The following is an 11459-nucleotide window of genomic DNA, read 5'->3' on the forward strand; positions in this document are numbered from 1 at the left end:
AGAAAAATTGGAAGAGAAGGGAATGGGTATGGAATCTTGATGGAGTGATGAGTGGGGCCGAGTGTCTAATTATTCTTATTTTACACACATGCCAAGGGGAATGTTTATGGGTCCCTCCTTTGCAGAAAAATAAGGAAAATAAACTGTCGTGTGTCATATCCTTGTCACTCTTCTTTTTTTCTCCTTCTTCCGATTCTTTTACACAAAGGAAGAGGTTGGACGCAAACACTCGCCATTGGTTCGCGTTAATGGTGGCAATGTGTGAGAGACAAAGACTGAATTCTGACTAAATATTCATGTATCACTAAAATACACATCAAACGAGTTTTGCTGTCACTTTGGATGTTACATTTTTTTTACAGTTTTATTATTTTATATTTAAAATTTCATATATAATTGTTTTTTATATATAGATTATAGATATCTCAAAATTATTTTTAAAACAAAAAAACTCTTCACTTTAAATGTATATAAAATACTACTCACTTTAAAGTCTGTATTCATTTACATATCTTTCTTTGTTTATATCACACCCCCCATTGCACCTATCACTTTTTTCCTATTTCCTTAAAATCTCTCTCTTCTCTCAAAGAGTACGTACACTTTGCGGGTGTGAAGCCATCTTTATCCATTTCCAAATTCTTACTATTATATAGGGCAGTAAGTGGGCATTTGATTGAGGCAGCTTTATAGTTTGTAGTTATGATGGCTAATAATAATTAATCAGCATTTATCTTCAAGACTTCTTTACTGCAATATCACGTGAAAATATCAGAAGTCTCACCTGGCCTTTATTCTCCTCTAGCTACTAGTAACTTGCTTCATGATAACACGTTTTAATGCGCAGATGAATCTTGCTGCAACTGACAGCTCCATTAAACCTGAATGTATCTAAACAGCACAGCACAAAAAGAAAGGAAAAGGGAAGATAAAACAAGGTAAAGCATCACATATATAGATACTCACAGCTTTAATATTTGCAATCTGCATTCGTAAGTTGTAACATAATTAACATACCAGTTCATTCATATAATATATATATATTCTTGTACATGATACAATTTTTTCGAATTGAGTAATAACCTAGACAATCAAACCAGTCGATGATGGATGGAACAACGTATTGTGGGTTGCCCTGCTTCTGTGATAGAAGAAATCACATGAAATATAAAAAGGGCAATACTTAATTTACCAAGCCTCCCCTTCTAGCTACTTGTCAACCCTAAAAAAATGGGGTTAATATTGATCTGTTCTATATATGTTAACACACATAATCAAATATGTAGTGTAACCCTTGTTTAATTTTCTGAGTACTACTGAAGCCTGCCTAAAATAAGCTTCATTTCAAAATCCCACCTTGGTCATGAAGAGAAGAGGAGCTAGATACACGACAAATTGACAGAAGAGAAAAGAAACCCATGTATGGATCAATCCTATCAGCTGTTAGCCAGTTATGAAGAAATCCAAACAAGTGAAGTGAGTCCCCCATGATCTGAAGGAACTCATCAAAACCAGAAAAAAAGTTCGAACGGAAACTGCGAGAATATTAATAGAAAGCAAGAGTATGAAAATAGTTATGACTTGCTCGAATTACCATGATCCTCCTCCTCCTAACATTCCAGTCCAATACCCAGTTGAAGAATCTCCTTGTTGCTCCTTATTATTCTGATCCATTGTAGTGGTGGTGTTAGCTACCTGTTTTAAATCCTCAAACGGAAACAAAAGCCTCCCACTTGTCTCTTGAACATTCTGAAGACTTGCATACCCGTTTCCAATTCCGTCTAAAGAGAAATTCAGGGTGGACTTAAAATCTTGCAAAGGAAACCCGCAAGTGTAAACAGAATTTGGATCAGCTGGAACCGGTACAGGTATGAAGGAATTCATACCCCTTGAACCAGAAGTGATCCCTGTAAGAAGCTCCAATGCGGAAAGGTGAGAAGTTGAAGCTGTAGTAGCACTTGTAGTAGTAGTAGTAGTAGTAGTAGTTGTTGTTGTTGAAGAATTAGATGCTGAAGCTGACATGTTGTTGTTGTTATTTTGTTGAACCAATTCAGATATGTTTCTAAAATCTGGGGTGGTAGTGGTGGTGGCTGGGAAAGCCAAATTAAGATCTTGGCCATCATGAATAATATTCTTAGGGTTTTGAGTGCAAGTGGTATGTGACAAACTTGGAGGTGTGATAACCAGATCAGGAAGCTTCTTATTGGTTGAATTATTACTAGGTGAGGAACAAGAAGCGGAAGATCTTTTGTTCTTCCTTGAGCCACCTCCTACAGGAATGTTTCTGAGGGACCCACCTTCAGTCCAATACCTTCTACAAGTCTTGCAGAAATACCGAGGCTGTGTGAGGCTATAGTTATTGTAGTAGCAGAACTTAGTGTTGATTGAATGACACCTTGGACAGTTTAGAGCTTGTTCTTTCTGTGGCCTTGGCTTTCTCTCCACAGCACTTGCAGGCTTTGGACATGTATTTGTCACTACTATATCTTCTATTGGTTTCACCACGATCTCCTTCAAATTAAAATAATCATCATGCACAAACAAATTAATTAAGAAAATTAAAGCATGTAGCTGTATGCAACAAATATGAAATTAGAAATACAATCACAAAACAACAAGTAAAGCAGGTTAATTACTTGCTTTACTTTTCATGAGCATGAAAGGTGAGATTATGAACATATAATAATGAATTTTCTTTTTCAAAATTAAAAAGAGTTGCAGAATAAAAGATTAAATCGAAAGTTGTTTAATTTATTTATGACAAAAGGAAAGGAAAAGAAAGTTAGAAAGTGAAAGGTACATAAATTAAAGAAAATTGAAAGATATATGAATACAATTGATGAGTGGGCACGTATAGCACTTGCAGCAGGTGCAAAAAAGGGAAATAGAAGGAATCAAAAGAAAGCAATATTGAGCTAAGAGTGTTAGATATATAAAATATAATTAAGAAAAAGATATAAAAGGAGCAGCATGGCTTAATTACCTGTGGCCACTGAGCTGTGTCCATGGATAGATGAAGAGGAAGAGGATGAAAGGATGAAGTTGAGGGAAACGCAGGGTGGCTGTTGTGAAATGAAGCTGAAAGAGAAATGATGGTAGCTTTTGTATTTTAGTTGAAACCCGTTGCAGAAGCTGAAAAAGGGAATGTTTTTGAGTGGCTTTTCTGCGAGTGTGGGACGGTGCATAACTATGAATCAATGGATCACCTTTTCCAACTTTATCAATTTAATAGAGAAGAGAACATGGTGGTGTCAATTAATTAATTAGTTTTTGGTTCATAATCTCACCATGCTTTATAAAAATATAATCATAATTCAGTAAATATTATTATTATTTTTATCTATGTGGTAATTAATCTATTTGAATCAGGTAAGTGTCAAAATTCTCCTACGACTATATTTAGTGCCACTTGAACTTATTTTATTTTATTTATTATATAAAATGACAATGACAAATAAAATTAAAAAAACCAAAATGATAACTTTTATAAATTAAAAAATCTACTTAAATATAATTTATTATGAATATAATATTTCAAGTACCGATTTGTGTGGCGACTGTGGTCTGGCCAAGGGAATATATGTCTGCAAATTTAAATCTATCGAATCGCTGGCTACGAGGATTCCCATTCAATTTTTCTTTTTAAAATTACACAACCAAGTAATAAATCTTGTTGACTTGACCACTGCAGGCAAAATTAACATTCGATTTTGACATTTTCGTAATTTACGGGTTAGTTAAAAATTCATTTTGTTTATAACGAGGAGATTTATAAATTAGAAAGTTATAAAATATATCACTAATTATTTATGAAATATTAAATTTGTTATTATTTTATTTTAGATTAAATTCTTAAATTAGTGACAAATAATGTCTTATTTTTATATTTTTATCAGTAAATAATCAAATATTAATTAAATTTATTTTTGTAAAAAATTAAGTAAAATATGAAAAGCAATAGCTTTAAAAAGTATTTCCGGAAAAATCATAATCTAAATAAGCTTTACCGGGGCCGCTGTTTATTTTATTGTTAATTATTATTTATATAAATGAATTACAATTTTATTAATTATTTATTAACTAACTTAACAGAAAAAGTATTATATTATTTAAATAACTATATTTTACTCCACATTACTTCCACTAATTACGATCAATAGGTAAAAACCATTCGTTTGATTTATTTAATAAAATATTTTTATGTCTTTTATTTGATAAACTTTAAATAGACTTCAACTAAATATTGTAACTTATAAAATTTTAATAGATGAAATATACTATTTTTTGTATTTTGTCCATTTTTATATAAATTAATAAATTTGATCATCCGAACTAAATTAACTAATCCGACTATGATTGGGTCTGTTTAATTCAAATTATTTGATATAATCACACTTAAATCAAACCAAAACTTTATAATTAGCTTTGATATTTTTTCATTTAAATTTAAACCACGAGTGTATACATACAAGACAAGTGTGTTGGAGGAAGGGCTTTAATATTCAAAGTATCTTATGCATTTTTAATTCAAGTATAAAATTAAAAATTAAGTGTTAAATAACGATGAAGTCACATGTCAAAGAAAGAAAAATATATAAAAAAGTAAAAAATGTTATAACTCAGAGAAATGTTAGTAGGTAGGTTTTATAGGTATTAGGTAGGAATGATTTGATTTAATTTTATTTTCATTTGGTGGGAATGATAATGTTAATTGACTTTGGCGCCATCCAAAAGGAGCGTCTTTCCCACTCTCATGCGGGTCGCTAGACCATAGCGTCATATTTTCAAAGCTTTTCCTGCTGCAACATATTCAATTATATACTGCTAATGCTACACTGTAAGATCTCACCAATCTCCATTCATCACTCAATTATTCCCGAGATTGATTCACTTACCCTCCAAATATACTAATAACCCTATTTTTCAAACTATATGATTCTCTGGCTACCATTGTGCAATTGGACACAATGTAATCAAATCAACATCCATGATATACGATTTTCTTACTTTGTCATTTTTTTCGTTTAAGTTGATGTGCCTTTGCTATTTTAATAATAATAGTAAAGATATTACCAGAAACACAATCCCTTATGAGCTAGTCATTTGACCAAGACTAACAAACAGGCTTGCCGAACCCTAAAGCTGGTGTGGTGAAGTCACTATTTTAGACTCTCAACCAAGCATCATTGTTTTCATTAAAAAAAATTAGTAACTCTTCAATAATTAAGTCCAAGGATCCATGCATGGAATCACTGGTATTACACACACAGAAATCACTGCTGATAGATTAAGGAGGTAAAATTGAACCATGTAATGTATTGTTGGTTCAGGTATGCAATTGATTTGAAGAACATAGGGAGTAGTGATGAGTGAATGTTGTTCTATGGGCCAAAATCCCCAGGCGATGATGGAATTGGGCACACCCCACAAGCATTCACATGCGCAGCAGTTTCCGTGTCACGAATCACATGGCGCAGGTGTATATGTCTATCATACGTGGAGAACAAAGTGGCCACTACCCAGGGTGTCATCATGCTAGCTTTGTCTACCCATTTGGCCATCCCAAAATCAAATTCACTGCAATTCAAAAATATGTAAATGTTTTAGGCACTTCTATATTGTTTTTTAATAAATATTTTTCAATTCTCGTTAACATGATCCAATATTATAAGGTTTCCTGGTTCCAATTGTAATCATAGCCTTTCATTGATGAAATGGGACCCCTCATCCATCTCCACCACCGCTTCCGTGAAAATTATACATAGGCCCCACGCAAGGTACCTTTTTTCTTAAATTTGCATAAACTGCTCTACAGTTTCCTCTGCTTCTCTCCTTCTTTGCATCATTATAATTACCTAACAAGACAACATAGGTATCGTCACTTAATTAACATAAGCAGTACCAGTTTATGAATATCGTTTACCTCGTTACTTCATCAAGACAAATTATCAAATCAAATTAAATATAATTTAAGGATTGATTGAGGAACAAAACTTATTCATTTAAATAATTATCGATTGGTGAATGGGTAGTCATTTATAGAGCTTGTATGGGTGGTCCCACCCATTGTTCACGACCCCGTGCTTGACAAAATGTAAATGTTTATTCCAAGCACGAAAAATAGAAAGCGCAATGTGGACAATTGATGCAATTGCCAAACCAAATGCACTTACCGCATATATTTTATGTTAAAATTGAAGCAGCCAATAATCACAAGTGGGAGATGGGTGAGTCCCATTTGTAGCATTGATATATAGTGGAATCAAACATTGTGTAAGTGAGAGTTTCCCTCTTTACCTGTTCATCTCTCAGTCTCACCCAAGAAAAATGGATGTTAATGCTTACCTTAGTAAACGCGTGACATGTTTAAAATAATTATATTTACCAATATTTGAACTTTATATATTAAATTCAAATATTTTTTACTAATTAATCCACGTAATCAGTTTTAAGAAAAATTGATTTAAATGAAAAAAATAAAAAAAAGCAACTAAGGTAACTTATAAATATTGAAAAAAAAAATTTATCTGATTTAATCTGAATCTGATTCGAGTTGCACAATTAGATGTGGTAGGTAAATTTATCGAATCATTTGTCACTCAAACCAAATTTTAGATATAATAATGAAAGCTATTATTTATTAGTATTTTAAAATTAAATATAGAATAAAATTTAGATATAATATTTTTCTGTTTTTAATATTATTTTTAATATTAAATTTTAATTTTAATTAAAAAATAACATGATTAAAAATTTTAAAAATATTATATTAAAAATTTATACTTAAATATATCTAAAGAGAGGCATATATATATATATATATATATATATATATATAAGGAGAGAGAGAGAGTATAGAAGTAGGGTAGTGGGAGAGGTAGGGTAACATAGAATAGGAGTGGCGGCGATTTGAAGCCGTCAGATACGGAGTATCTAACTTTGAAGGTGGGCCCTACAAAAAAAAAATAAAGGTATTCTCGTTTGAAGCTTTGAGGTACTTAGAAAAAAGATAATTAAGAAGGAATCAAACAAGAAAGAAAAATAAATAAATAAAAAGTGGTGAGATTCATAAAATAAAAATAATAAATTCATAACTAAATTATAATTTTTAAAAATAAAATTTATGGCAATTGATACTTAAAATTTTAGAAACCAATACAGGAGTTTACCAACTTAAACCAGCGTAGAATGAGTTACATTCCACAATCGTATACTTAAAATTGTGACTTCATTTTACTCCTAATTATACGTATAAGTTTCTATGACATGTACAACAATTCGGAACGAATAATCATTCATATAATTCATGTTATAGATCATTGTGTAAATTTAATTAATTTTTTAATAATTTAAACGCTTTATAAACATTTTTTTTTACTTTTATTTAATAACAACAGTAAAAGAGTCTATTATTCATCATTAGACAAAAATATCAGAAAATGTACAAAAAAAAAAATATGTAAATAAAATAACGTGTTACCATAGCATAATCAAATATCACAAGTAAAATTAAACATGATAATTAGGAATGGAAATATATTAAACTTTGCATAAATAGGTCTAGCCTGTCCACTAATTTTGAAGTCTAAGTTTAACCTATTATATATTATAGGCTTTTTATTAAACTTAATATGTCATTTTTAAAAGCTTGATATAGTCTATTAGTCTGTTTAATGGTCTATTTTGTATCAAGATATTAAATACGTTATTAAGCTTCTTTATAAGTAAACTATTAAACCATCTAAATAAGTATATTTTTTAAAAGTTATAAGGCTTACATATAAATAAACTATTAAAAAATATTCAACACTTTGAATATGTATAATAAAATTACATATTATTGTTTATCGCTTTCAAATGATATATATAATTTAATAAGTAAATCATTACACATACAAAAAATACAATAAAATGAATATTAATTTATAAATTATTAAGCAAATCTAGTAGCGTAAAGTCTTACACATTAAATCAACAAATACAATATAACTAAATAAGTTTTAGACCTAAAATTAACAAATGCAACAAATAAAAATTTAAAATGTACAACTAATAATATTTTTTCATACAAGATATGCAAAAAAAACTCCAACAAACAGAACTTTCTCTTTTAGAGGGTATATAGTAGAGACATTTTTCAATTATAAAAAAAAGGATTAAGATTTTTAATTTAAAATATTATTATTTTAAAATTTAATTAATTTAATATATAATTATATTATAATTTTTATATAAAATTATATTATATATTATTATGAATTTTAAATAGATCATCCTAATAGATATAATAAGTTTTTTCTTAAACTCAAGTTTAATATATTTAATTAATCAAGCTTTTAAAAAACTTAATTGAGCTTATTAATTAAATATACTAAATTGGACTAGACTTAAAAAAGGCTAGGATATAAACTCTGTTGTATCTACATTTTGACCTATTTCTGTCCTTAATGATAACTCATATTTTTTGTTTTTTAAATAAATTATCCTCCCTAACCTATATATTTTCTTTTAAATTAATTTTCTGATATTATCTGATTATAAATTATAAATATGTTAATTCTTCTCTTGCAAATTTATTCTGTCTCACATAACGTTACATTATTATTTTTAAATAAAATATATTCTATTGCTTCACCTACGTTAAGACTATAAACCACTTTAAGGTAAAAATATGCAATCTTAATAACTTTACAGAGTTTATTTTTAAAATAACTTTTAACTCTTTGATTTAGTCATATTTAACATAATAATATATTTATATTATTAAAAAAGTATATACTATTTTAAAAATTTTAAAAATATAAAATTAAAAAAATGCAACATACTTATGATTTTTAAAAAGTTATTTTAATTTAATGATATTCATATATTGCATTATAACAAAACTAATATAGAGTTCTAAATGTATTAAAATTATAAACTTAAAATTTGAAATAAAAAACTATTTATATTAAATTTTCATAGATAAAATTTTATTTTTATAATTATCCATGATATAATAAAATAATTTATGTTAATTATCACTTTTATTTTAATACATTAATATTAAAATCAATACAATAACTTAACGAAATAACAAAGTTAAAAATTATTTGTAATTGTAAATTTTTAGGATATTTACCTTTTTAAAAAAAATTCAAAAATATTTTTAAAAAATGTAACATACGTTTAAGATATATTTACTCTCTTGCTACTTGATAGTGCACGAAAAACTTACTAAAAACGTCACATGAAAACACGAACCTTTTCTAATTCTTTGTCGATGCAAATAATAAAAAAATAATACTCTTTAATAAAACTTCGTATGAAAAGTAGGTTGATAATATGATTGGATCCAATAACCATAATTTTTTCATTCACAAGTAATTTTAAAAGTATAAAGCAAGAGTCATAAATAAATATAAATGTTTGTTGATGGTTGAATTTGTTTATCATTCAAAATCTTTTCTGATCAAAGGATTTATCCATATTGATCATAAGCTATCAATATAAGCCCAAATAAAACGAAGAAAAGCAAACCCAAAATCTCAATCAGCACAGTAATTAAATAGGGGTAATATGAAAACCTCCATATGTTGGGCTTCTGTCATGTTATTATGAATGGGTGACCAAGAACAAAACATGGGTGATGCTAAATCTCCATTTCTTGGTACATTAGCCAGTTGAGTATTGGGCCATCGATCATATGGAGAAGCTTAATGCTATATATTGATATGCAGTTTATATATAGGGTAGGGAGAGGAACGTTCCCAGGTACAATGACTTCCGGAGGGGTTTGTTATTAATGCCAATCTCAAAATGGGAAGAAGGTTTTGAAGTAATGAAAGAAGTGTATACCGTGCAATGATGATAATGTTGAAGATCTTGATCTGCTTGTGGGCCTAATGGGAACCAGGGTAAGAAACAAAATATATATAAAAAAGGTAATCAACTAATAAAACATTTGTTAACAAGTGTACACATATATGCATGTGTATATATATATATATATATATATATATATATATATATATATATATATATATATATGTATATATGTATATATATATATATATATATAGACATGATCTTCTTATACCGATGTAAGTTTAAAAATTCTTATATTTAATTTGAGCCTTTCATTTAACTTACATTTAATAGTAAGTCTAAAAATTCTTACACCCAATCTGAGTCTTTCATTTAATTTAAATCTAATGGTTAGTAAAATAATAAATTATAACCCGTTAGATTTAAGTTAAATGAAAGGTTCAGATTGAGTGTAAGAGTTTTTAAACTTACACTAGTGTAAGAATATCTTAACCATATATATATATATATATATATGAAAGTTTTATTAATATATTTATGCGTGGCTGGGTATTGGTTTAAATGAGGAGGGTGAGAGATGATAGATTCTTCACAATGAAAAGACATCCATGAAGACAAGACTTGCATGGTTGAACACCAAAAAGATATTTTAGATCAAAATAACCCTCAATTCACGCCTAAGTAATTCAAGCGTTACTTGTCTATTTTGGACTTTGCGTCAATGTTGTTAATCAGTTTGTCTATATTGTCAGTTTACTTCAAATAAGGACTAGTTTGGCTACAATAACATTTCATGGTTTCCATTTCTTTAAGGTATTAACCTATAGTTCTAAAGGAATACCGTGAAAGAAATAAGACAAAGCATAACAACATAGAAAAAAAATAGATTATGCAATCACAAATGCTAATTAGTACCATATTTTATGTTAGGGCCCAAAATAAAATAGGGAGCTATGAAGTTGAAGACATAGTTGTTGAAAGAGAGGCTATTCAATTGGAGGACTATAACTTTGAGGATTGTCCAATTTCATAATTTAAGCTTAAACGCAATAGGATTATGCCCAAATGGTTGAAAAACTACATGTTCCATTAAGTAATAAGTGAAAGGTGTAAAGAGTATTGATAACATGATTGTAAAAGAATATATATCCCTTATATTTCCCTTTTAAAACATGTGTGTTGGCGTAGTGAGGTATTTAACCTATTAAAGACTGATTTTGCTATATATGTGTATTTAGTATCATTCAATAAAGGAAGGAATCAATTTTTTTTTTCCTGTTTCTTTGGAGAAACCTTCCTTGGAAGAGAGGTATTGGTTTGACATATGGTGCTTTCAATGTGAGAAGTACATGGTTGGACACACAAAAATCACTGATAAGTTAGACTCAACCATTGCCTAACTTCTCAAAAGTTAGATGTCCTTCCAAAAAAAAAATTTTTTCACTAGGATCGCCAACCTAGAAGCTCAAATGGCTTCCCACAACAATGCAGACTCTTTTAAGTTTTGGAACCCATATTGCCTTAAAGTTAGACTTCCATGATTAGATGGATTAAATCTGTTGGGAGGGATCTTCAAAATCAACTAAATTTTTTAGTATCATCAGTCTCTAAAGGACCAACATATTCATTAATGCATTGGAATTTAGATTTAC

The 11459-nt window shown here is 28.9% G+C and overlaps 1 protein-coding gene across 3 annotated transcripts; it reads right to left on the reverse strand.

The window, feature by feature from the left end:
* Positions 1 to 634: 634 nt before the first annotated feature.
* LOC113872361 (dof zinc finger protein DOF4.6) lies at positions 635 to 3122 on the reverse strand. 3 transcript variants are annotated; one of them, XM_027509863.1, is made up of 3 exons: positions 2984 to 3122; positions 1595 to 2511; positions 635 to 891 (listed from the first exon to the last, which is right to left on the reverse strand). In XM_027509863.1, coding segments are annotated over exons 1-3 (942 nt in total). In that variant the 5' UTR covers positions 3008 to 3122; the 3' UTR covers positions 635 to 890. The 3 variants fall into 3 exon arrangements, with proteins under 3 accessions (XP_027365664.1, XP_027365663.1, XP_027365662.1); XM_027509862.1 differs by lacking the exon at positions 635 to 891 and adding an exon at positions 926 to 1492; XM_027509861.1 differs by lacking the exon at positions 635 to 891 and having other exon boundaries at positions 926 to 2511.
* Positions 3123 to 11459: the final 8337 nt, after the last annotated feature.

This window comes from Abrus precatorius, unplaced genomic scaffold (assembly GCF_003935025.1).
Source record: "Abrus precatorius isolate BTA unplaced genomic scaffold, Abrus_2018 Scaffold7, whole genome shotgun sequence".
Classification (NCBI taxonomy): domain Eukaryota; kingdom Viridiplantae; phylum Streptophyta; class Magnoliopsida; order Fabales; family Fabaceae; genus Abrus; species Abrus precatorius.